Here is a 27,880-nt window from a genome sequence, read left to right as displayed (position 1 = left end):
AATCTGACTGATAGAAAGATGAGTTCTATGAATATTCACTTTAAATTATTATGGGTAATCCATGAAATCTTTCTGGCAACCGAACTTTTGGTTTCCAGGAAGGGCAAAAAAGTGTTTGTTTACAGGTAAATGCATGTGGTGTTATATAGAAAAATATACTTTTCTACTTTTTTGTAACACTTTTTAAAAAAACTTTATTTATTTTTAGAGACGGGGAAAGGAGGGAGAGAAACATCAATGTGTGGTTGCCTCTCGTGTGCCCCGCACTGTGGACCTGGCCTGCAACCTAGGCATGTGCCCTAGACTGGGAATTGAACTAGCGACACTTTGGTTCACATGCTGGCACTCAATCCACTGAGCCACACCAGCCAGGGCGAAAAACATGCTTTTCATTTCTCATCCTACACACAGAATAGGATAAAGGTATTATGCAAGCACACAGCACTTGGGCAATCTTTTCCTCCTTTCTTTGAAAATGATTTATATAATAATTCTTTAATTCATTAGTAACAGAGTATTACTTTCTTCCTTTTGAGGCTCAGGATTCTTTTTTCTTTCAAAGCACTACTCTTGATGATTTAAATCCCCCTTTTAAAAAAGAATCATTTAACTCAAAAAGAGGGAGCAAAAGTCAGGAGGTGAAATCTGAGATATTCTTATTAGTCTTACATAACTTGCTCTAAATTGGAATTGATTCCATAGCTCAACTAAAACCCGAGGTTTAAGCACAAAGATGAGCTTTTTAGCATATTCTTCACACATATAAAGTTTTAAAAATTGAAAGGGTCTTTATTTTTTTCCTTGTATTCTTAAAAATATAAGCACCCACATGTAGAGTAAATCAGAGTGCCAACATAAAAATGGTAGCACTTAAAATAAGGAGCACTAAATTCCTCCTTTTGTAGCTAGGTAATGCAATACTTGATAGAATTTAATATAATTTCAGAAAATAAATTAATTTCCTAACACTGAGTTTTAAATAGCACCTCTGTAAGTCTGCATAAAGTATTTTTAATAAGTGCTGCAGGCAACATCAAAAAGTGATTTCCAAAAACAATAGGTATGTGTTCACTCAACTTGCAAACAAAACTCTGAAAATGTAGTCAGTTATTCATGCCTAATTAAATCGGCTTTGATAATTGGAAATCACTCCTTCATAGGTATATTATATACATATCAAATCTTTCAACTTTACACCAATGATGGCCTTTACTAGACAGGCCCTGATTTAAACTCAACTAAAAGCTACGTGTTAACTACATCTCACCAGACACTTGAGACCCAGTGTAATAATGGCCACAGATTCCCCGCATTGCTTTGGGAACTGCTGCTTGCTTAATCAAACTCTGAACTACAAATTCACCTTTCTAAAAAGACTGAGAGCAAGAAGCCAAGCTTCACTAGTTTTCCTAAACGAATTAGGGTTTGGGATTTCACTGGGAATGACCACATTATCAAGATGCCATCGCCCTTCCGAGACATTTAATTACAATACCGTCTCTGTTTTCCATTCAACCACCTCAATTAAATTTCCACTGGAACCAGACACACAAAAAGTTGATTCTGTGGCCTTGCTGGAAGTCTGCTCTAGGTGCAAACCCTGGGATCCCGCATACCCTATCGCAAGAAGAGCAAAGGGAAACAAAAAGTAATGGTTGTTAAACAATGTAGTCACTTTACCTTGCCCGTCTTGTGATCAAACCAGACGAGAGCATGGTTCCTTGACAGCACTTTGCAATCAAAGGTAGCATTATTCTGCGCAGGTCGACAGCGGGCCACGGAGCGGCCGATCTTAATGGGCTCGTCCAGGTAGACATGACGCTCCTGAAACGGGTGCGAGTTCGGGCGGCAAGTGAAGATGGCCAAGGCTGACGGCATCGAGGACAGACTGGGGTGTCTCTCCTACCAAGGGACAAAGAGGAGTTCCACCGGATCCGGATTGCCCTTCACAAGCCTATACCCCTGTCCCCCCCAAAATTTTATATTAAAACAAACTGCGCATTGTTTAAGCATAACCAGTGAACATCAACAACTCTTCACTTGAGTGGGAAGACAAGCCAGTACAAGCCCCATCACCTTCTTTAAAACCCAGCAGGGCCCTGATCACAAAAAGTCTCCAACTGGCAGCTTTCAGTCCATCTTCTACCCTGGGAAGAAAAGGCTCAAACATCGGACAGCTTCAGCCAAGAAAACTCCTGGAAGACAGTTTGGGAACTGGAGGTATCCAAGCAGATGAGTCACACACCAATTCTTGTGTTTTGTTTGGGATCGCGGCCGCTTTTCCCCCCTCGGTGGCGGAAATGTTGCAGCACTGCAGCATGAAGGAAGGGTCGGTTCGATGCGGCCGTGAAGGTCCCTTCGGAGAGAAGGGCGGTGTAGCCGGCAGCCACCACCCGTCCTCTAGGGTCTCAGAAGCGGAAGGGTCAAAAGGGTCCGAGGGGGTCTAGACCGCCAGCGGGACAGTCTGCATTGCCCTAGAAGTGCGGAGGCCGCCGGGAGGTGGCAGGGGATCTTCGGCTGGCACAAGCCGAGGCGGCGGTGGCTGGGGTCTTTGGCACGGGGTGCAGGGACCCGCGGGGGCGCGGGGAGCGGCCGTGTAGGGATTCCCGGGCACCTGGCGGGCGTGCCCGCGACCAGGGCGGGGATTCGGCTCAGCAGGCCGGTGCTGAACGAGCTAGGCGCGACCCCGGGGAGACTCGGGGGTCCCCGCCCGCAAGAAGTTGATCCCTGGACGCCTGGGCTCTTGGCTACCGGTCAGCACACCGGCCGCCTCTTCTCAGGGTCGCCCCAGCGAGGGTCGCATCTCAGGGACAGCAGCCCCAGCTCCAGGCGGGCGAAGAGGTGGGGGAGGGAGGCTGGCCCGAAGGTTCGGGGAGAGGCCTGGAGGCCCCGGGCTGAGCCCGCCCCAGCCTCCACCACTCTCGGCGGGTGGGACACGCTCAAGCAGTGCCAGGCGAGGCAGGAAACTTTCCGACCTGGTAAAGAAACACCAAAACAAACGGCCGTCAAGCGCCGGTGCCCGCCTCAGCTCTCGACCCCCTCAACCCGCCCCCCTCCAGCTCTCACTATTGGCCGCAAACTCGGCTGGCCTCTCCCCGGACCGGTTGCGGGGATTTGAAGTCCGGACGCCAGGACAGGACAGGTCCAGTTTCCCTTGCCGCCGCCTCAGCTTACCTTGCCAGCGCCCGCCGCCATAGTGACTCTGACTGAAACCTACCGGGTGCACAGGCACGGGAACGCGCACCCTTCAAGGGTCCTCTTAACCCCTCTCCCGCGCCGTAGTGTGAGGACATCACGTGATCGACGCCGTGGAAACCATGATGGTCAGGGGCAGAAAAGAGGGCAAACTAATTTTTAACTCCGGACGCCATCTTAGTTAAGGGCCGGAAGCTTCAAACGATGGAGCAAAACTCTATGACCATTTTGGTTAAGGGCAAGAAAAAATTTGACCCACTGAAGGTTTATAAAACGTGTCAACTTCCTACTTTACCATGTTGGTAGGAAGGCGCCAACTTGCACTAAATTTTACTCACTATAACCCTCGTTGAAAAAACCAACAAGCAAAGAGAACACACCTGTCCAAAGGAGATGTTATTAATTTTATCTGTGGGTGGTAGTTTTCCCACAGCTGCCTTAGGATTAAGAAACCAATTTCCCACAAGTCCTAGAATTTGTGCATGAGAGAATCCATTCTCCCCTGCTAAAGTCTTCCCATTGTGTATCATGTGCTGAGAAAAACTCTTTTCCTAGTCCCTGTATTCCGTTTTGTTGACCTATCTTCTCAATAGACTTATCATTTTACCCCAGGGTTCCAACACTGATTTTACTCCAGCAGGAGTGTGATTAAGCAAGTTTAAAATCATGCGCCTACCCTGGCTGATGTGACTCAGTGGATTGGGTGCTGACCTGCAAACTGAGGGAGTCACCAATTCCATCGCCAATCAGGGCACATGCCTGGGTTGCAGGCCAGATCCCCAGTTGGCAGTGTGCAAGAGTCAAACACACATTGATGTTTCTCTCCTTTTCTTTCTCCTTCCCTTCCCCTCTCTCTAAAAATAAATAAAACCTTTAAAAAATTAAATTAAAAATAAAATAAAGTGCTATTCCTTCCAGAGAGGTCTGAAAAATTTCCAATATGAAAAATTTCCTATATGAAATTTCCCCCACTCATTATATTAAGGTAGGTGAGACATCATATGATCTCAAGAAGAAAAAAACTGCAAAGTCTTGAAGAAAATTTCCAGAAAAGATGATGGAAAAAAAGTCTTACATAGAATCAATGGTGGCTTCATCAAACTCCTGTGACAACAGACTCTACCACTGTCACCTTGGGCAAGTTTCCAAACCTTTTCAAGCCTGGTTTTCTAATCTATAACATGAAGATAATTCATAACTCACCTGTTATTATGAGAATTCAAGGTAATTATCCACGTTACTCAATAAAGAGTAGCTAGTCTTCATTCCAGTATTAATATATAGGGCTTTGGCTCTGTCCTAAACTTTGTGCTGGGCCCTGGGGACATATAAGGTGAACAAAACCCCAAATCCTTCCCTCTGAGAGCACATCTGGGTATTGTGGGATAAGGATGAGGGTATGAGGGATGGCAAATTCAGATAGAGATTACTTTGATGTAATAAGGGCTAAAAGATGGAGGCAAGCATGTGATGCTGAAGAAATCAAGGAGCAGCCTTCTAAGGGAGGTAACAAAACTGAAGGAAGGCAGGAAAACCACAATAAATATGATATTTACTGACTATTCATTATCATAAATTTTCAGAAAGAAGGAATAGCAAGAAAAAGAACAAAGCTATTTGAAACAATAAACCAATGTGCTTGACTCCTACCAGTGACTCAATAAATATTTCATACATGAATGAAAATTACATACTGTCCCTCATTACTACTGGATGAAGAGGGAGTGGCATAAAGTCTGGAGAGAAGAATATGTGGTAGGTTATAAAGAACTTGCCTACTTTTCTAAGACTCTTCACTAATTCAGCAAATATGTATTAAACTATTACTGTGTTCAACATACTTTATTCTAGAGAAAAATAAGGATATGTTGAAAAGTTTAAAATAAGAAGCTGAAAAGTTTTATTTCAAGTAACTTTTATGCTTATGTGGAATAAAGTAATGTAGATCCATCTACGCATTTCTAATGAGTTCTGTGCATCGATTTAAAAGCCATTTATGCATTCTTTCATGTATGCATTCTATAAATATTTAATTGAATGCCTACTGTGCCACAGATACATTGAAAGGCACTGGAACTACAACAATGAAAAAAAAAAGACTCCCTTGAGTTTCTCACAATTTAGGTGATGACACAATACGATCCTCGCCATAATGAGTATATCAAAAGTAATGGAACTTATGGCCTACATGGCAGCATAAGTAAACAGGGTACTCATATTATCCCATGACCATGTCAAAATTACAACTAAACTACAGAACAACCATCATTCAGAACTGCCTGAAATATAGCTGAATAGAAGTCCTACACTTAGGGATTTAAAGAAGCTGCATGGAGACTGATAGGAGGGGCAGAGACAGAATGAGCTGGTACCACACCCATGTGTGGTAGATAAAAATCAAGAGGGACATCTCAGCTGTGGAGGTCCCTCTGAAGAACAAGGGGGTCCCAGCCACACCAGGCTCCCAAGCGCAGAGTTCCAGTGCCAGGAAGAGAAGTCTCCATAACTTCTAGTTGTGAAAACCAGTGGAGATTGAGGCTGTGAGTCAAAAGGCTACTGGAGTTGCACACAGTTTCCCTTAAAGGGCCTGCAAAGGGATTTACTCTGACTTGCCCCTCTGAGCTCCAGCACTGGGGCAGCAGCTTGAAAGCCACCAGGGACATGTAGGAAGGAACTGAATGGCACCAGGGCAAGTGCTAGAAAGACAGCTTTTTCTCAAACAAAAGTTCTGGCAGGGGCCATTGATTTTTTTCATGAGCACTCCCTGTACAGAGTCTCTATCAACTTGACTATCATTGTTTCCCCACTTTGGTGATTCCCTGAGACCCTGTTTCACCACACTTGCAGGGCCATTCAAGCTGTACAAATGACTTTTCATTACCAATGGTCTATCTTGTCTCATGCTCAAGAAGGAGGAGGAGGAGGAGAAGGAAGAAGAAGAAGAAGAAGAAGAAGAAGAAGAAGAAGAAGAAGAAGAAGAAGAAGAAGAAATAACAACAATAAAATGGCAATGTATACATATCTATCAAAAAATAAATCTAAAAACCAAAATAAACAAAGAAGCAGAACAGAAACAGACTAATAGATACAGAGAACATTTTGACAGTTGCCCGAGGGAGGGTTGTTGGGGGAATGGGTGTAAAAGGTGAAGGTATTAAGAACAAATTGGTTGTTACAGAATAATCATGGGGACCTAAAGTACAATGTAGGGAATATAGTCAATAATATTCTAATAACTATATATGGTGACAGGTGCATACTAGATTTATCAGGATATCACTTAGTAAATTATCTAATGTTTAGTCACCCAGGTGCACACCTGAAACTAATATAATATTGTATGTCAACTGTTTGAAAAATAAAAAAATTATTTAAAAAAGAGTAATGGAAGTATGGTAGAACAGGTTAAACTGAGATTTGAAAAGTTAGTAGAAGTAGGCCACTACTCTGGTAGCAGTGGGATAACAAAATTTTAAGCAAAGAAAACCCAGAAACTTGAGACAATAGGACTTTAGGGGTATTACAAGTATTCTGTGTTACTGGAGCATGAGGCATGGGGGTCAACTAGAAAGGCATAAAGGCATGGTTTTAATTGCTGAAGGACTTGGAGGCAACCCAAAGATTTTAGAACATTCCCATCTTTTTCCTAGAAGGTCAAAGTAGAGTAGTAAAAATCAAAGTTTCAAAATCAAATATTGCATCACCATTTACCAGCACTGTAAATGGTAAATTATTTAGCTTTTCTGAGTTTCATATCCTCATTTGAAAAGAGTAGATAATAGCGCACAGAGCCTTATGAGGGTAAGATAAAATAACACAAGACAAAGTGATCACCATGATGCCTGGAAAATAGTAGGTATTCAGAGAATATTAGTTTTTATTATTATTACTAAGAGGAAGAACTCTCCCAGCTTGCCACATACAGGAAGGAGCAAGTTGTATTATCCCTAATCTGTCTATAGAGAAACTTGTTCATGTATGTGGAAACAAAAAGTATCTCTATATGTTCAGTTCTACTACAATACCTCTTAAAATTAATGTTAAACAATCAGAATAGGCATTTTCTGCAAGAAAATCTGGGATTGCTTTAACCTGGCAGGGTAAGGGATCCTACCAAACTATGCAGGGTGTTGGAAATGCCAAAATGACATTGAAGGCGTTCTTCACCCACTGGTATTCAGCAGGCACAGAAAAAACTTAAGAAATCTCATGTATGAGATATTTAGAATTCTAAGCCATGTGGGTGTCATTCTCTATGATTCTATATCCATACAATATGTTAATTAAATAAAAACATCATATTTTAAGAAATTTGGAGTGATGGTATTTCCCACTGTTGCAGCTCCCTTTTTTATTTTTACCTTTTTTCCTCTTTTTTGTAAATTTTAAAAAGAACACTAGACAAATAGCTATTAGTACTGCTATGAATCATGCTATTTTCAATCTTAGAAAAGCAGAGAATTGTAAATTTATTACCCTGATACAATGAAAGACAGGCATTATTAGCATTTCAGATGTGTAGGAGACAACCCTTTCAACTTACTTAAAATGCAACACTCCCTAAGTAATAATGATCTAATTGGACTTTAACCAATGACATTTGATATAATGAATTATGGAACACTTGCATAACTGCTTAAGAGGAGGAGTTGGATTGGAAGTACAGGTAAGCAAACTAATTAAAGAGAAGGACTGGATAGTCAAAGGTTAAAATTGAGAGTATATAATATCTTAATGGCACACATTGGCTTATTAAAATGAAGTTTGATCCTTTTCCCAATAAGGAAGGCTCTCCTCATCAGGGAGATTCTAATGAGTAGAAATACCCTGTAATTTCCCAGGTGCCCAGGGTGGAGTGGCCCAAACATTCCAGAAGTGCTGCTCATCTGTTTTTGGCTTCCTGGTTCAACAGGAAATAAAAGAATAATAATTACCTGAAGACAAGTAAAGACTTTTCTTTTTCAACCAGCAATCTTTTTCTGTGAACATAAAAAGAGGGTATCAGAATACTGTCAAAAGGATCACAGAAAACTAATCTAGCTCCCTCATTTTGTAGGCAAAGAACCTGAGGCTCAGAGAAGGAACATTTATTGAATGTGTATTTGCCACATTATAAGGCATTTTTCTCATGACATCGCTATGTGGTATGAATGCCATTTTATATGTAGGAAAACTGAGAACTAAAGAGGTTCAGTGATTGATTGTAAATCACCATGCTAGATCTAAAGTACATGCTGTTTTTTTTTAATCTTTACTGTATTTGGAGGGGAGGGAATTGATAAAACTAGTACACATTCATTGCAAATATTCAAATAAGCATAGTAAGGAAAAGTAAGTCTTCTCTAGCCTCATCATAAATCCTGAGTCTAGAGCTAACCGCTGTTAACAGTTTGTAAGCTATGTCCTTCCAGATGTTTTTCTAAGCCACATGAGGCACACCCTTTAAAAAATGCCATATTATTTATTAAAAATGAAAAAGTGATAAATATTTTATGTCAATATTATTCCTAAATGTGATAAATACTTTATGTCAATAGTAAAAAGACAGTATTGGGGGGAAAAAGGGAAGAAATTATATTTATTTTTATTATTTTTGCATAAGTTCCCTTTTGATTACTGGAAGTGTTTTTCTTACTTTTAATAATCAATTTAAGAATGTTACTTGGAATTCAGCAAATGCTTAAGAAAAAAAAAAGGATGGGTCAGAAAGCCATATAAGGCATTTTCTTTCTGAATTTTCATTGGTATACCTGAGTTTGTTTTTAAATAACTTAATTAAATAACCAATTAAAACATCAGAGAGAGTTCATATGTGGTAGTTTTGTTCATCTAGTGATTTTAAAAATATATTTTAAAGCCCTGGCTAAGTAGCTCAGTTGATTAGAACATTGTCCTGATATTCCAAGGTTGTGGTTTCAAGACACACAGAAGAATCAACCAATGAATGCATAAGTGAGTGGAAAAACAAATTGATTCTCTCTCTCTCTCTGTCTCTCTCTCATTCTTGATCTCCCTTTCTCTCTTTTCCTTCATGTCTCTATGAAAGTATCAAGTAAAATAGATATTTTTAAAGTATATTCTTTGTTCCGGAAAAACTATGACATTTTTGAATCATGGTTTAAATATAAGTATTTGTTTCCTTTTAGTAAGCTCCATCAGAGCTTTTGTTTTAGAGAAATGCATTCCTGTCACTACTATACAACACTGTCACTGATAATGGTCAACAGCATCTCACCAAATGGCTATACTTTGGAGAATGGATAGATTTCTCAGAGGTCTTTGAGACCTTTTTCAATGAAACCAGACAGATCCATCTCCCCATTTCTGGGGATCTAGTTATATAAGTTGGTATCAGTGGCAAAGTTAATTGCAGAAGAAAACTTGCCTTGATTTTGTAATTTATCATCCCTTCTAGCTTAGATGCTAAAGTTATTCTTGACGATAATGATGAGAATAAAATATAGAATCTGTGTCCATTAAAATTTTACATTTATTATAACTTTCTATTATAAAAATTTTCAAATGTATAGGAAAATTGAAATAAAATTACAATGCATATATTTATACATTAACTGACCAATTAAAATATCAGAGAGGCTTATGTTATTTATATATAAATATATATATCTCCATAAATATATATTTATCTGTATAAATAAATAAATAAATATCCATCCCTCCTGGATTCAAAGTTGTTATCATTTGGCCATATTTTTCTTATCTTTCTATGTATGTGTTTCCAGAACTCTTTGACATGAAGTTGCAGACATCATTACACTTTATTCCAAAATAGCATGCATTTCTTAATAATAGTATGTTCTCCTAAATAACCACAATATATGGTTTTGAAAGTATTTTATTTTTAATGTACAAAACTTAGAAAACAAAAATAAAAATTACCCATAGTTCCACTGCACAAAGATAATCACTATAAGCAGTTTTGTGCGACAGACAAAAATGGTATCATCTTGTCCCTATTGCTTTATCCACACAGAAGGAAATATCACTACTTTTTTTCACCTTTAACAAAAACATTTTCTATGCCTTCTGTGGTAAGCAGGATAATGATACCTCAAAGATGCCCATGTCTTAATCCTGAGCACCTGATGTTAAGCAAAGGAGATTTTGCAGGTATGATTAAAGGTATAAAATTTGAAATGGGGAAATTATCCTAGATTATCTGAGTGAAGCTAGTTTAAATCACATGATCCCTTAAAAGTGGAAGAGGGAGGGAGAGGTCAGGACAGAGAGATATGACATGAAGACTCAACCTGTTGCTGTGTTTGCAGATGAAGGAAGAAGAGGGCCAAGAACCAAGGAATGAAGGAAGACTTTAGAAGCTGGAAAAAGGCAAGGAAACTGATAGTTTCCTAGAGCTTTCAGAAAGGAATTCAGTTCTGCCAACACCTTAATTTTAGCTTAGTGAGACCTCATGGACTTATACAAGTTTAAGATAATAAGTTTGTATTGTTTTATACCACTAAATTTGTGGGAATTTATTACAGCAGAAAATGTGTACACATCTCCACATTTATATTTGCCTTTTAAATGGTGGTCTTTTATCTGTTAGGACATTAAGTCTGAGTGATTTTCCTCTTCTACTTGGCTTTGAAAACATTACATTTAATGCAATGAGAAATTAAATGCAGAACCCCTAGGTTTTGTTCTGAAAGGGGCACTAGCTCTTTTATAGTTTTTTTTCACCAGGATTGTGTAGATATATTTACAGACCATTTATTTTTAAAATTATATGTTATTGATTATGCTATTACAGTTGTCCCAATTTTTCCCCCTTTGCTCCTCTCTACCCAGCACCCCCTACTCCCTCAGGCAATCCCTACACCATTGTTCATATCCATGGATTATGCATATAAATTCTTTGGTTACTCCATTTCCTATAGTATACTTTACATCCCCACGGCTATTTTGTAATTACCTATTTGCACTTCTTAATCCCCTCACCTCTTCACCCATTCCTCCACACACCCCACCCTTCTGGCAACTATCAAAATGCTCTCCATATCCATGATTCTGTCTCTGTTCTTGTTTGCTTAGTTTGTTTTTTAGATTCATTGTTGGTAGATATGTATTTATTGCCATTTTATTGTTCATAATTTTGATTTTCTTCTTTTTCTTAAATAAGTCCCTCTAACATTTCATATAAAATTGTTTTGGTGTTAAACTCCTTTAGTTTTTTTCTTGTCTGGGCAGCTCTTTATCTGCCCTTCAATTGTAAATGAAATCTTTGCTGGTTAGAATAGTGTTGGCTGTAGGTCCCTGCTTATCATGACTTCGAATATATTTTGCCAATCCCTTCTAGCCTGCACAGTATCTTTTGAGAAATCAGCTGACAGTTTCATGGAAATACCCTTGTAAGTAACTAACTGCTTTTCTCTCACTGCTTTTAAGATTCTCTCTTTATCTTTAACCTTTGGCATTTTAATTATGATGTGTCTTGGAGTGTGCCTCTTTGCATCCATCATGCTTGTGACTCTCTGTGCTCCTTGGGCTTGCGTGTCTATTTCCTTAACCAAAATAGGGAAGTTTTCTTTCATCATTGTTTCAAAGAGATTTCCAGTTTCTTGCTCTTTTCTTCTCCTGGCACGCCAATAATGCGAATGGTGGAACACTTGAAGCTGTCCCAGAGGATGCTCACACTATCCTTGTTTTTTTTTTGTTTTGGTTTGGTTTGGGTTTTTTTTTAATTTTTTCCCCTCTCATTGTTGTGATTATTTTTGTATGTTTGTTTGTTTGTTTGTTTGTTTGTTTGTTTCCTTATGTTCCAAATCATTGAATTGATTCTCAGCTTCATCCACTATACTGTGGATTCCCTATAAATTTTTCTCGATTTCAATTAGTGTATCCTTCATTTCTGGCTGGATCTTTTTTATGATCTTGAGGTCCTCACTAAATTCCTTGAGCATCCTTAGAACCAGTGTTTTGAACTCTGCATCTGATAGATTGCTTATCTCCATTTTATTTAGTTCATTTTCTGGAGTTTTGATCTGTTCTTTCATTTGGGCCATGTTTCCTTGTCTCAGCATTTTGGCAGCCTCCCTGTGGTTGTTTCTATGTATTAGATAGAATTGCTATGACTCTGTGTGGCCTAATGTAGGAGGTGTCCTATAGGTCCCAGTGGCATGGCCTGCATACTCGAGGTGCACCCTTCATGTGGGCTAAATACACCCTCCTCTTGTAGTTAAGCCTTGATTATTGTTGGCAGGTCAATGGGAGGGATTTACCCTGGTCAGTCAACTGCGAGGACTGGCTTTGACCACTGATCACCAATCTCTGCCCTCCATGGATGATCAGCTGTATAGGGAATGGTGGTGGTGCCCCAACATGGTCTGTAGCTGTCCACTGGGTGTGTAGGCTCTGGGGTTTCCAGGGATGTACAGGCCAAGTCAGCCCCTACTTGTGTTCTGCCCGGGACCATCCTGCCTGAGCTATAAAGCAATCTGAGATGGCTGTTACTTGTGCTGTGCCTGGAGATCCCCAGGAGAAGCCAAGCTGTGAATGTAAGCTGGCTGCTGCTAGTTCTGAGCCTGGGGCCATTTCAAAAGAGGTATGGGGCTGGGGGCTCACTGGGGCTAGCTGTTGTTTGTTTGAGAGGAATTAGGAAGTTTTGAAGCATGAACCAAGACTATTTATATGAAAAAAAATCACCATTAACAGCTTGGATAGGGCCATAAATTGGATGGGACAGAGTCTCAAGGGATCTCCAAGGCAGGGCAAAGAGTGTTAGCCAGGCTGATGGAGTCTCACGTATGACTGGCTGTGTGGATCTGTGGGAGGAGGGCTCAGAAAGGGACAATGGCCTCTGCCTGCCTTTCTGTCTGGGAGAAAGCTGTCCCCCAGTTCTGGCTTTTATGCCAGACACTTCAGTTTGTCCCTGTATGCCTTTCCATCTGCTATCCTGGTGCTGGAGCTCAGAGAGAATGAGTCTGAGTAAGTCCATGTTTTGGTTTTTTAAGGGTTACTGTTTGGGACTCCAAACATGTCTTCCACTGACTCAATCACCTCTGATTTTTGCACCCAGAAATTATGGGGACTTATCTTCCTGACACTGGAACCTTGGGCTGGGGTGCCTGGTGTGGGGTTGGGACCCCTCGTTCCCAAGATATCCCTCCCCAATTTTTATCCACCACGTGTGTATGTAGGACAAGTGCATTCTGCTTCTCTGCCCACCTACCATTGTAAATGGATGTGGTTTCTTTAATCCCATAGTTCTCAGACTTCCATTCAACTCAATTTTGGACAGTTCTGAGTGATGGTTGCTCTGTAGTTTAGTTGCAATTTTGATGTGGTTGTGCAAGGAGGTAAGCCATGTGTACCTATGCTGCCATCTTGACTGGATGTCCTACAGAGCATTTTTAGGCTAATGGAATAGGGGGGACAGGGGGAATAGAGGGGAAGATTCTTTAAAGAAATTCACTTGGAATTATGGAAACTATTTGTTTTGAATAAAGTAGTCTACTCTTCTTATTCATAGCACTAGTAACAATTTGTAATGGGGCATGAAGATAACATTTTTAATGTTTGTTTCCCTCTGAACTGTAAGTATTGTAAGATAATGTAATGTAATGTAAGGACCCTGTCTGTTTTTCTTTCCTACTTTTCTCCAGTAACTTGTACAGTGCCTGGCACATAGTAGGCACAAAAACAATTTGTTAATTGCTTGGATCTTTGGCTATACAAAGACTTGTTCTTGAATAACTAATGAGAAGCTAAATGCTATGTAATAATGTTTTTAAAATACTAAACTATAAACTATAATTATATAGACTATATAGTTACATGTAGTATATAGTTAGATTATTTTAAATAATATTAAAGTAAAAATTTAAGAAAGAGAAAGCTGTTTTCAGCATGAGCTTGGGAACCTCTTTGCAGATGATTATGCTCCTATGATTTTTTCCCTATATGCAGATTCAGACTACAGTATCTGAATGCCATTCTTGCATATGTGTGAGTTCCTTCCAAAAGTCTTCTTAGGAAACCAGGAATAGATTGTCAGGAAAGACAATCTATAAATGGTGTCTTCACTTCCTGCTGGCAGAAGGCCCTAGAGTCAATCAATCAGGGAGCCCACCCTGATCCTTTGTGCTCAGATCAGATTGTATTTCAACACTGTAACAGTACAGATGGAGCAGTTTGGGGAAAATGGAGTTAAAATAACCACTAAGTGGTACCCCCATGCTGGGGATATTTCTAAAAGCTACAGATAACAGAAAGATTGTCCTTCATTTCCAGGAACAGTCACTTCTGGGAGTGTGAAAGTGGAATGTCATAGGTTAAACTGAACAGCAGAGTGATGAACCTGAAAAGCACTTCTACATTTAGCTTTATGGAAGAATATATTGAGACCCAACATTTTTCTATGCAGCCTAAGTCACAGTTCTGCTTGGGCAAGTGTTTCTGAAAGCAAATATTTTTTTGAGTCTACTGTCATTGTTTAGGATACAGGGTTGGCAAGCAACAAAATCTAACCCTGGCCAATTTAAGCCTATGAAAATTATTGGAAACATATGGTGGTACCTGTGAGAATGAAAATAACTGTTGAAGAAGAAAGTCTCAGGTAGGATGGGGAAGCAGAGCAGATAAGCAACCAAAGCTAATAACCACCCTCTTCAGGGCATCACCTTTAGAAGGAATCAGATCACAATTTTTCAGTCCTTGAGACCCTATACTCAAAACTCAAATACCCCAGAGATCATTGACCTAGGTTGGGTTACATGCACATTTCATGGCCACAAGGATGAGGCACTTTGAGGAACAGTCCCATTAATTCTGTATCCAATGGAGGAGGGATGTTTTCCCAGAGCTCTTGCAAGAAGAAGGGGGAAGGATTGCTGGGCAGGCAAAAACATTATCTATTCACTTAGCTTATTCACTGAGTGTGCATTCAAGAAAATTAGTCTTCTACTTGAGCCTCTTAGCAAAGATATATAGCTTCCTATGAAATCCAGGCAGTGACTTCCTATGTAGCCTTAGACAAATCATATACTTTCTCTGCACCATACTGTCCTCATTTGTAAAATTTATTGAACGGTTTGGGCCAAATGATCCCTAATACCTTGTTGAGTGCCAGAAGAGGAGATATTTTCCCAATGTGACCTTGGATGACTCATTTACTAACTCTGGGTTTCCCTATGTGTAAAAAAAAGAGGTTAAACTAGGTACCTTCTGGTTCTTTCTAGCTGTTAAAGTCCACAATCCCTGAAAGGATAGTTTGGAAGTAGCGAGGTCAGTCTTTCCCTCCATATCAATGGGACACCCTTGTTTTTTAGAAATATATACTGAAGTACCAAGGGCTATAGAGACATTATATATGTAACCTACTTTCAAATAATTCAGGAAAAAAAACTTATATATTATATCAGTTTGGCCAAAAGGTTCATTTGTTTTTTTCCATAAGATGGCTCTAGTAGTACTTAGTTGTCTTTAACGCCATTCAAAAATTTTTTTGTTAGATTGTATTATGACAGCTGTCAGATCAGCGTGCATTTTAAAAAAAATTTATCAAAATTGGTGAGCTTTTCTGTAGCCATTTTAAGTATTGAAGATAGAAGAAAATAAGCAACATTTTTGGCATATTATGCTTTATTGTTTCAAGAAAGGTAAAAATGCAACTACAACACAAAAAAGACTTTGTGCTGTTTATGGGGAAGGTGCTGTGACTGATGAAACATGTCAACAGTGGTTTGCAAAGTCTCATGCTGGAGATTTCTTGCTGGATGATGCTCCACAGTCTGGTACACAAGTTGAAGTTGATAGCGATCAACTAGAGACATTAATTGAGAATAGTCAATATTATAGACACGGGAGATAGCCAAAATACTCAAAATATCCAATAAATCAAGTTATTAGAAAAAATACAAAATGTCTTTTATTTTATAAAAAAACATATGGACTATTTGGCTGACCCAATATATTAAATATAAATATTACATATACATAATTATATATAAAATTATATATGTATACAAACAAACACACAGACTTCCAGCCAAGATGGAGGCATAGGTAGATATACAGTGCCTCTTTGCACAACCAAAAGGACAACAATAACTTTAATTTTATTTCTATTTTTTCAATTTTTAATATATTTTATTGATTATTCTATTACAGTTGTCCCATTTTCCCCCTTCACTCCCCGCCACACTGCACACCCCCTCCCACCCACATTCCCCCATTTTAGTTCATGTCCATGGTTCATACATATAAGTTCTTTGGCTTCTACATTTCCCATACTATTCTTACTCTCCCCCTGTCTATTTTCTACCTACCATCTATGCTACTTATTCTCTGTACCTTTTCCCTCTCTCTCACCCTCCCACTCCCTCAGTGATAACCTTCCATGTGATCTTCATTTCTGTGGTTCTGTTCCTGTTCTAGTTGTTTGCTTAGTTTCCTTTTGGTTTTGTTTTAGGTGTGGTTGTTAATAGCTGTGAGTTTGTCATTTTACTATTCATATTTTTATCTTCTTTTTTTTAGATAAATCTCTTTAACATTTCATATAATCAGGGCTTGGTGATGATGAACTCCTTTAACTTGACCTTATCTGAGAAGCACTTTGTCTCCCGTTCCATTCTAAATGAAAGCTTTGCTGGATAGAACAATCTTGGATGTAGGTCCTTGCCTTTCATGACTTGGAATACTTCTTTCCAGCTCCTTCTTGCCTGCAAGGTCTCTTTTGAGAAATCAGCTGACCATCTGATGGGAACTCCTTTGTAGGTAACCGTCTCCTCATCTCTTGCTGCTTCTAGGATTCTCTACTTCATTTTTACCTTGACTAATGTAATTATGATGTTCCTTGATGTGTTCCTCCTTGGGTCCAACTTCTTTGGAACTCTCTGAGCATCCTGGACTTCCTGGAAGTCTATTTCTTTGCCAGAATGGGGAAGTTCTTTATTATTTGTTCAAGTAAGTTTTCCACTTGTTCTCTACCTCTTCTTCTGGTACCCCTATAATTTGGATGTTGGAGTGTTTAAAGACGTCTTGGAACGTTCCTAAGCTTGTCCTCATTTTTTAAAAATTCTTGTTTCTTCATTTTTTTCTGGTTGGAGTTTTCTTTCTTCTTTCTGGTCCACAGCATTGATCTGAGTGCTAGTTTCCTTCCCATCACTATTGGTTCCCTGTGCATTTTCCTTTATTTCACTTAGCATAGCCTTCATTTTTTAAATCTAATTTGTGACTAAACTCAACCAATGCTGCGAGCATCCTGATTACCAGTGTTTTGAAGTGTGCATCTGATAAGTTGGCTATCTCTTCGTTGCTTAGTTATATTTTTTCTGGAGCTTCAATCTATTCTTTCATTTGGGCCATTTTTTTATTGTCTTGATGCACCTGTTACATAGTGAGGGGCGGAGCCTTAGGTGTTCACCAGGGTGGGGCAACCTAGTTGCTGGGTTGTGACACTGTTTATGGGGGAGCGGTCTGAGAGGGAACAATGGTGCTTGGTCCACTCTCTGCCAAATTTCAGTCACTTCCTCTGCTTCACAAAAGCAAATTGTGCCCTTCTGGTGCTGATTCCCACATGGGTGGGTTTGTGTATGTTCTAGGACCCTGTGGGTCTCTCCAACGAACTCTCCTGTGAGGCTGGGAGTTTCTCCCACTACTGCCTCAAACCCCATAGATGTTTTCAATCAGAAATTTCAAGCTTTATTTGCCAAGCTCCAGCCCTGAGTTGCACATTTCATACCGCTCCCCAGTTGTTTCTCCCATATCTGTGAGTGAATGTGGGACTGTCTGCTCCACCATCCACCACCTTGTTGGGTCCCCCAGCTGCTGCCTAGCCCACCCCAGTTCTCCAGCCACTGCCTTGCTATGAGTCCTCTCCTCCTGGCTGCCCATCTTTGCCCCTCCTATCCATCTGGATGAGTGTGTCTTCTTCAACTCCTTGGTTGTCAGACTTCCATACAGTTTGGTTTTCTATCATTTCTGGGTGTTTTTTTGTTTTTAAATTGTTGTTGTCCTTCTTTTGGTTGTGCGAGAAGGTGCAGTGCGTCTACCTACACCTCCATCTTGGCCACAAGTCAACAAAAACTTTAAAAACAAAAAAACAACCAGAACTGCCAGAAAATTGAACTGTATGGAAGTCTGACAACCAAGGAGTTAAAGAAGAAACATTCATCCAGATGGACAGGAAGGGCAGAGAAGGGCAGCTGGGGCAGAGAGGATTTGCAGCAAGGTGGCAGCTGGAGGACTGGAGCAAGCAAGGCAGTGGCTCTTGGACCAGGTGAGGTGATAACGGGTGGACTGGGAAGTCCCACATTTGTGTGTGGATAAACAGGGAGGAACAACTGGGGAGTGAGACAGATCATGCAACCCAGGATTCCAGCATGGGAAAGAAAGCCTCAAAACCTCTGACTAAAAAATCCTGTTGGGGTTGCAGCAGTGGGAGAAACTCCCAACCTCACAGGAGGATTCTTTGGAGAGACCCACAGGTCTCGTTGGGTACAAGAATGTACACAAACTCACTCACCCAGGAATCAGCACCAGAAGAGCCCAATTTGCTTGTGGGTAGTGAAGGAAGTGGAGAAAGCCTGTCCATAGCAGAGCAAGCAGCACTGTTCCCTCTTGAAACCCTCCCCCACATACAGAGCCACAGTGCAGCAATGTGGGTTGCCCCATCCTGGCAAATACCTAAGGCTCCACCCCTTACTACAAAACAGGTGAGCGGTGACAAAAAAAAATGGCACAAATGAAAGAACACATCAAAGCTCCAGGAAAAATACAACTAAGCAATGAAGAGATAGCCAACCTATCAGATGCACACTTCAAAACACTGGTAATCAGGATGCTCACAGAAATGGTTGAGAATGGTCACAAAATAGAGGAAAAAGTGAAGGCTATGAAAAGTGAAATAAAGGAAAATGCACAGGGAACCAACAGTGACAGGAAGGAAACTGGGACTCAAATCAAAGTTTTGGACAAGAAGGAAGAAATAAACATTCAGCTAGAACACAATGAAGAAGTAAGAACTCAAAAATATGAGGAGAGGCTTAGGAACCTCCAGGACAACTTTAAACATTCCAACATCCAAATCATAGGAGTGCCAGATGGAGAAGAGGAGGAATAAGAAATTGAAAACTTATTTGAAAAAAATAATGGAGAACTTCCTTAATCTGGCAAAGGAAATAGACTTCCAGGAAGTCCAGGATGCTCAGAGAGTCCCAAAGAACTTGGACCCAAGGAAGCACACACCAAGGCACATCATAATTACATTAGTCAAGGTAAAAATGAAGTAGAGAATCCTAGAAGCAGCAAGAGATGAGGAGATGGTTACCTACAAAGGAGTTTCCATGAGACTCTCAGCTGATTTCTCAAAAGAAACCTTACAAGCAAGAAGGTGCTGAAAAGAAGTATTCAAAGTCATGAAAGGCAAGGATCTGCATCCAAGATTGCTCTATGCAGCAAAGCTATCATTTAGAATGAAAAGGCAGGTGAATTGTTTCCCAGATAAGCTCAATTTAAAAGAGTTCACCGTCACCAAGCTCTTATTATATGAAATGTTAAAGGGACTTATCTAAGGAAAAGAGAAAGATAAAAAACCAAGAACAAAAAAACAAAAACAAAACAAAACCCAAGAACAGTAAAAGGACAACAAACTCACAACTATCAACCATGGAACCTAAAAAAAAAAAAAAACAACGAACTAAGCAAACAATCAGAACAGGAACAGAATCACAGAAATGGAAATCGCATGGAGGGTCATTAGTGGGGATCGGATGGGGGGAGAAAGGGAGAAAAGGTAGAGGGAATAAGGAACATAAATAGTAGGTACAAAATAGACAGGATGAAGTTAAGAATAGTATAGAAAATGTCAAAGCCAAAGAACTTATATGTGCAACCCGTGGACATGAACTAAGGGGGTGGGGAATGTGAGTGGGTGATGGGGTGCAAGGTTGAGGGAAAAAAGAAGGGGGAATGGGACAACTGTAATAGCATAATCAATAAAGTATATTCTAAAAAATAAAAAAGAATACACAATTTTTTAAAAATAAAATACATAACCCTTTTGCAGCCATCGCTGAGGTGCCAGCAGTCAAAATGAAGTTCAATCCCTTTGTGAATTCTGACCAGAGCAAGAACCATAAAAGGCATTTCAATGCACCTTCCTACATTTGCAGGAAGATTATGTCTTCTCCTCTTTCCAAAAAGCTGAGACAGAAGTACAATGTTTGATCCATGCCCATCCGAAAGGATGATGAAGTTCAGGTTGTGTGAGGACATTACAAAGGGCAGCAAATTGTCAAATTAGTCCAGGTTTACAGGAAGAAATATGTCATCTACATAGAATGAGTGCAGCAGGAGAAAGCTAATGGTACAACCATTCACATGGGCATTCACCCCAGCAAGGTGGTTATCACTAGACTAAAACTGGACAAAGACTGCAAAAAGATCCTTGAACGTAAAGCCCAAATATCGCCAAGTAGGAAAGGAAAAGGGCAAATACAAGGAAGAAACAATTGAGAAAATGCAGGAATAATGTAATCTTATACACAGCTTTAATTAAAAACTTGAAATAAAAAAATACACACACATATAAAATGAAAGAGACAGAGAGAGAAAGGAAGAAAGGGAGAAGAAATGTGGCTACTGTTAAAAAATAGTAAATTTGAATAAAGAGTGTGTGGGAGTCTTCTGTACTATTCTTGAAACTTTTTTCTAAGTGTAATTATTTCAAAATGAAGTCTAAAAAAATCAATGGGAAGGGTGAAAGGATATCTGTTCCTCTGCTTGTGTGTCCAATGGCCTTTTGATGAATTATTTGTGTGACAGATGAATATTTTTAGAGGAAGTTCTTAGTGCCGAGGCATGGACTGACAATAAGTTTTCGCTATTAATGTGACAAAGCTCCATTGTGGACCTAGAAAACACTGAATAAGGCCTATCTATTTATTCCTCCTAAGTAGTCTGGCTAAGTGGGTGGAGATTTCCTGTTGGCTTTTATGGTTTTCTGTCATTTGGAGGAATATATCTCAGACACAGCATGTGAGGGGGGACCCAAACAAACCCTGGAATTTATTTATTAAAAATTGTGTATTTATTCTTATGTGTTTAAACTTCAGTCACCTTCAAAGTACTCTTCATTTGATGCAATACACCCATCAAGACTTTTTTCCCATTGTTTTAAATGGTTTCTGAACTGGTCAATTTTGATATCTTTTAGTGCTTCTGCCTTTGTGTTGTTTTGTTTCACTTCATCCACATCAGCAAAATCTTTCCCTTTGGGTACTTTTTTATCCCAGTAAACAAAAAAAGTCACTCAGCGTAAGATCAGGTGAATGGAGGGGAGTGGGGCACAGGGGTCACACCATTTTTTGGTCAAAAACTGCTGAATACTCAGTGCTGTGTGGGCAGCTGCACGTCTAAATCACCCATCATGGAATGGACAAAGGTGTTGAAAGAGCCTTAAAAAAACTCACTGAAGCCCAACACAGCTTCTCACAACAATGCCAGGTGGTACACTGATACAGATGAGTCCCTAAACACTCACCTAGTGGAGGAAGCCTGTATTTCAAGGGACCTGCCCTCCAGAAGACAATTCATTTTGGGGGCATCCCCCCTTGTATACTCTCATACATGCTTTGTACTTTTAATATTCATCTATTACTCAAGAAATGTCTCTACCAAGTACTTACTAACTTGATTCGAAACCAACCATTACTACCTTTATACAGTCATTTCTTATTCCAAAATAATGTCACTATCTAGAAGGGTGTTTTTGCAGGATTGTATTAGCAAAATATTGGAACCAACTTAGGGGTCAATCAATATTGCATGCAATATTCATTGCAATGGAAAATTGTGTAGATGATAAAAATAAAAGAATGAAGCAGCTCCCTAAGAGTGGGCTATGAAACGATCTCCAAGTTAAAAAATAAATGAAGCATTCCTGGCTGGCATAGCTCAGTGGATTGAGCACGGGCTGCGAACCAAAGTGTCGCAGGTTTGATTCCCAGTCAGGGTACATGCTTGGGTTGCAGGCCATGACCCCCAGCAACCACACATTGATGTTTCTTTCTCTCTCTATCTCCCTCCCTTCCCTTTCTAAAAATAAATAAATAAAATCTTTAAAAAAATAAATAAATGAAGCAACTCTATATGACTATATAATGAAACAATTTCCAAGGTATAATTTTAAGAGTAATTTGCAAAATCATGTGTAAGTATAATACTATTGTATTTTAAAATCTGCTTGAATGAGTAAGCAATGAGTGGACAATTAATGTTTTTGCCTGCTTAAGCACATGCCCGTATACCTATATGCAGAGCATTTTCTGGAAAGATATACAAGAAATCAGTAACAGTGATAACCTGTGGAGAAGGGAACAATAGGTGGGAGTACATCTGGGGAACAAGGGAGGGAGAAAGACTTCATTTATATCTTTCAAGTTTTACCAGATTTAATGTAGGAGTCAGTGCCCTTTTAGTAGTAAACACTTAGGGTCCTTTCTCATCATGCAGGCCTAAGCAAAGATAAATCTCTGTAGCCAAGGAAATTGTCCTACTACAGTATGAGTATTATGAATATTGAGTTCATAACTTCTCATATTTTTGCTCAAGAAACTAGCCTTATCTTTGCATATAGTATGTACTTAATGATTGTTTATGGAATTGAGTTCAACTGAATTGATTTGCAGTGCTTTTAGGGGTATGTCTGTATATATTCACACATGCTTGCTGGTTTAAATCTAGGCATGTTAGCATTTCGTGTGTTTCTACCTTTTCTATCCTAAAGGAAAAAAGGATCAAACTAGCATTTATTTTCTACTCTTAAGAACTTAAAACTTAGCCCTGGCTGGCACAGCTCAGTGGATTGAGCACAGGTCACGAACCAAAGCATCGCAGGTTCGATTCCCAGTCAGGGCACATGCTTGGGTTGCAGGCCACGGCTCCCAGCAACCGCACATTGATGTTTTTCTTCTCTCTCTTTCTCCCTCCCTTCCCTCTCTAAAAATAAATAAATAAAATCTTAAAAAAGAGAACTTAAAACTTAGCCAGCAAGTGGATATAAACTAGTGCCTCCTTTTTGGAGGACATTTTGGTGTCATAAAGCAGCATGTAACATATACTCAGGTTGTAACCCAGTCATCTCAACCCTAACAATTTATTCTAAGGAAGCAATTATACACTTCAGAGAAAGATATATGTACAAGGAAGTTCATTGCGATATTTCAGTTAATATTGAAAATTTGGAAAGACTATTAAGTGTTCATGTGTAGGTAGCTAGTTAATTAAAGAATGGCATGTCCATCTAGTGTGGCCATTAAAAATGATGATTCCTGGTGGTCACTGAGCAGATTGAACTCTTCTCTCGTTTGTGCGCCTCCCTCTGTTTCCTCAGCAGCCATGTCTGATAAACCCAATATGGCCAAGATTGAGAAATTCAATAAATCGAAATTTAGGAAGACTGAAAAGCAAGAGAAAAATCCACTGCCTTCTGAAGAAACGATTGAAGAGGAGAAGCAAGCAGGCGAATCATAATGAGGCCTGCACTGCCAATATGCACTGTACATTCCACAAGCATTGCTTTCTTATTTTATTTATTTTAGCTGTTTAACTTTGGAAAGAGGTTGGATCAGTTTAAATGGCTGTGCTGCCCCTTTTCACATTGGAACTACTGACAATGAAGGCCGCACCTGCCTCTCCCATCTGCCTCTCTAGCTGTCAGGGAAGGAAAAGAACTTGCATGTTGGTGAAGGAAGAAGCTGGGTGGGATGACAGTGAAGTCTAGGGTAAAACCAAACTGGTCCAAGGTGTCCTGAAGGCTGTAAAATGTAGTTTAATCAGAGTGCCATTTTTTTTTGTTAAAATGATTTTAATTATTGGAATGAACAATTTTTAAAATATGCAAATAAAGTTTTAAAACCTGAAAAAAATGATGATTCCACCCTATATTTATTGATGAGGAAAATATCTATAGCATATTGTTAAATGATAGAAAGATATTATATGTGTGTTTGCCCTTTTTATAAATTTTCTACATAGGTCACTATGTGTATATAAATAATTATCTGGGAGAAATTTCATCTAAGTATTCAAAATGTTTATTTCTCCATGATGGGTGACTATTATTTCCTTTCTGTATTTTTCATATTATTTACATTTTTTTCTGGAGTACGCATTGTATATCACTTTTACAAAACAAATGAAACTTTTAAAGAAAAACAATAAACTGATATCCCTAGTTTCACTCTTTGATTCAATAAGTATTTGTTGATTGCACCAGAGTATCCTAGACTTATGTTTCTTAATTTACAGACTGCAGAATCTTCTATGCATCCATGTAAGAAAACACTGAACTAAGCACTTATAAAAGCTCATTTTGAAAATTTAGGCACACACACACACAAAGAAATCAAAACAGTAGTTGTCTTTGGGGGAGGTTGAGATGGGGATTGTTTGGGAAAAAGTATGAACAAACATTTTAGGGTGATGGTAATGTTCTGGAAGTTTGTGTTACAGAGATATACACATTTGTTGAAACTCAGAAGTTACTCTTAAGATTCGTATATTACTCCATATGTCAATTTTACATCTAAAGAAAAACAAACAAATTGGACCTTAGGTAGTGATATTGATGTCTAGAATTTACTCTGAAATGCACCAAAACCAAGATAAGTTAATGGATGGTTTGAGGAATGGATATAGGTGAATAGATATATAACAAAGCAAATATAATAAAATATTAATTGTAAATCTAAGTGGTACATATACTTGTGTTCACTATAAAATTCTCTTAATATTGTTATTTAAAATTTTTCATATTAAAATGTTGAGAAAAATGTAAGTACCAATCAACCATTGGTATATTGAATATGTTTATATTTTATCCTTATAAACTAAATTCAACAGATTGAGTTCTGGAATTTGCCCCCCAGAAAAATTCAACCTTTTTGAATAGGTGAGCTATATAAATACATATATATGACATAATTAGTGATAAGGCTGTCTTCATGAGTGGTAACTGTGCAGTCTCACAGAGCCCCACACTTGGTTTAATGTTCCACTGTTGCAGTATTGAAATTCTTTTTTTAATTTACCATCTTTTTTTTAAGATTTTATTTATTTTTAGAGAGGGAAGGGAGAGAGAAAGAAAGAGAGAGAGAGAGAGAAACATTAATGTGCGGTTGCTGGGGGCCATGGCCTGCAACCTAGGCATGTGCCCTGACTGGGAATCGAACTTCCGATGCCTGGTTCACAGCCTGTGCTCAATCCACTGAGCTATGCCAGCCAGGGCAGTATTGAAATTCTTAATAATTTTTAAACAACGGGCCCTGCATTTTCACTTTGCATTGGGCCCTGTAATTTATATTTCTAGTCTAGACTAATTAAAAATAGCAAGATTTTAGCATACATTATCTTCTCCCTATGTACAGCATTGTTAAATACATGACATACATCATTTTACTGAATCTTCAAAAAAGTACTACAGGAGTAGCTACTATTAACACCCCTATTTTACAGATGAACCTACTAAAGCTCAAAAAGTGAAGCTATTTACTAAAGTGTACATATTTATTGTATCCTCAGTATGCCAAGTAATACATTATACGTGGTTGATAATAAATATTTGTTGAATAAATAACAATAATAATAATAGCAGCTTGATTTATTGGGCACCTTCCAAGAGGCTAGAATGCTCCAACTGAAACCTGACATGTTCTCCCCTAAACCAGACTCCCCACCTTTGGTGTCACTACCTCAAAGCCACATTTCCTGCCACCTTAAATTAGGTCAGGTCTCCTTTTGTGATACCTTAGGCTTCTTCTTTTTAGCATTCATTACCATTGTAATTAGGTAGTTCTTTGTTTAATGCCTGTCTTCCCTCTGGACTGAAATCTCAGTGGAAACAGTGACTCATTTTTATCTGTTCGGCACTCTGTTCCCAGTATCCAGTACTGTACCTAGAGCATAGCCTGCCTACCTGCCTGCCATAACTTGATTATACATTTTCTCATTTAATCCTCAATGCTGTGAGGTAGAGATTGTTATCATCACTTTACAGGTGAAGAAAGTAAGGCTCAGAGAAATTAAGTCTGAGTTACCTCACCACAGGAAAAGCACCTACAACATAGTGAACCTGCATTTTCCTGAGTCCAAAGATCTCTTTTCATTTCACTGCAGCCCACTGTTTCCACATGACAATCTGCTTGACATTATCTTCTATTCTAGGAACCATTTATTTCTTTAATATCCTGTTCAGCTCCTATTTTTACTGACTGACCTCAGGACTCTCTAATGAAGAGGAGACGTGCTTTCCAAGAAATAATTACAGCAGGTGATGTAAACAGTCTGGCTGAAGCCAGGATTTTATTTCTTAACCTTAAGTAAAGCAGCTGGAAACTCTGCCATTAAAAAGCCAAGGATCCAATTTCCCTTTAGTACTAACTCTTTTTTAGCCCTGGGAGACACCTTGAAGTGATCCCTTGGGCTATATAAATATGAAATAATCACTCATGTCTAGTTCTTGGGAAAGGCTCGAAATAATTGAGGTAAAACAAATGTAGATGCTTCAAGCTGTTAATAAGATGTCTTTTGGTAGTTTTCTGCCCCTAAAGATTATGATTTCGATATGGAAATATTTTTCCCTAAGTGTGGATTTAGATGGTCCTAAGCTTATACATTACCGGATATCTTTGCAGAGTTGGGAGTACTATCCTTTCATCAATTGTTTGTGAGTGTCATGGAACTGGATGGAAAGGAATGCTGGGAGAGTGCACAGGCTTATTTTTTTTAGCCAGTGTTGGAAGAGAGACTGTGAACTAGAAAAGGAGAATGCTTGGCCCATCATTCCATAGTGTGCCTTATGGTGTTAAGACTGAAAATCCCAGACCTTATGAATTGCACTGATGACAGATGGTGTTGCACCTTGTCTTTTGCAGAACATAGGACATGAGAACATCATTTGGTTGTCACAGAGTTTTTTGTGCCATTCTGAGGGTAAGTCTAGATTGTGGATCTCTCATAATAGCTACTGCTAATAAGTTGCCCTATTATATTTCTTTTCTGATATTTCTCAGGCCGCATAAAAAGACTTGTTAACAATCATAGCTTTACCTAAATTGTGCTCTTGAGCTTGTTCCACTTTCTTGGAGTAATAACAAGCACTTCCCAAAGTCAGTAGTAGAAACAATGGTGACAATCATCTGTGCAAGATAATGGTGCCCAATGGAACTACATCCAACAGGATGAGAAAGAGCTGGGTTGCAGCAGAAGAACAGGAGAGACTGTTCCTGAAAGCACAAGAGCTACATTAGAAATACAGAAGAAGAGATTGCTTATTCTAGGAAATGGACTGTGAGGACTTAAGCCAACATTAAAAGAAAGCTAGTGAGATAAGATATATTTTTGTTACTCTGTATGCCATAGTTAGTCTTGAAGATGGCTCCCAATGATCCTTGCTTTTTTTTATTCATGTCCTTATAAAGTTCTCTGCCTCAGTGAGTCATGGCTAGTCTATGTGAACAACAGAGTATGGTGGAGATTACAGTAAGTGACTTCCAAGAGTAGCTGTAAAGGTTTCATAACTTCTGCTTTGGTATCTTGGATTGCTTGCTTTGGGGGGTCAGTCATCTCATGAAGACTCTTTGTTTTTGTGTATTTTATTGATTATGTTATTACAGTTGTTCCAAGTTTTCCCTCTTTACCCCCCTCCACCTAGTACCCCACT

General features: G+C 39.1%; 2 protein-coding genes and 1 pseudogene across 34 annotated transcripts in view; 2 read left to right on the top strand and 1 right to left on the bottom strand.

Moving 5' to 3' along the window:
- Positions 1 to 3,321, bottom strand: part of LOC123814288 (sarcolemma associated protein) — a 154,344-nt gene extending 151,023 nt beyond the window's left edge. For 31 of the 33 annotated variants that reach the window (XM_045831977.1, XM_045831973.1, XM_045831993.1 and 28 more), the window contains exons 1-2: positions 3,175 to 3,321; positions 1,681 to 2,975 (exon numbers count right to left, since the gene is read on the bottom strand). In XM_045831977.1, the coding sequence (XP_045687933.1) occupies positions 1,681 to 1,878 (198 nt within the window). In that variant the 5' untranslated portion in view covers positions 1,879 to 2,975; positions 3,175 to 3,321. Of the gene's footprint in view, positions 1 to 1,680; positions 2,976 to 3,066 lie in introns of all 33 variants that reach the window. The other 2 variants (XM_045831974.1, XM_045831975.1) reach the window with 2 other exon arrangements.
- Positions 3,322 to 20,235: 16,914 nt separating this feature from the next.
- LOC123814531 lies at positions 20,236 to 20,734 on the top strand (annotated as a pseudogene).
- A 2,745-nt stretch (positions 20,735 to 23,479) lies between these two features.
- Positions 23,480 to 23,691, top strand: LOC123814534 (thymosin beta-4-like). The gene is made up of 2 exons (XM_045832417.1): positions 23,480 to 23,492; positions 23,552 to 23,691. Exons 1-2 carry the CDS (start codon positions 23,480 to 23,482, stop codon positions 23,689 to 23,691), a joined length of 153 nt encoding a protein of 50 aa, XP_045688373.1.
- Positions 23,692 to 27,880: the final 4,189 nt, after the last annotated feature.

This window comes from Phyllostomus hastatus, unplaced genomic scaffold, assembly GCF_019186645.2.
Source record: "Phyllostomus hastatus isolate PE091 unplaced genomic scaffold, TTU_PhHast_1.1 phas_contig_16, whole genome shotgun sequence".
Classification (NCBI taxonomy): domain Eukaryota; kingdom Metazoa; phylum Chordata; class Mammalia; order Chiroptera; family Phyllostomidae; genus Phyllostomus; species Phyllostomus hastatus.
This window is presented reverse-complemented; position numbering and strand designations above follow the sequence as displayed.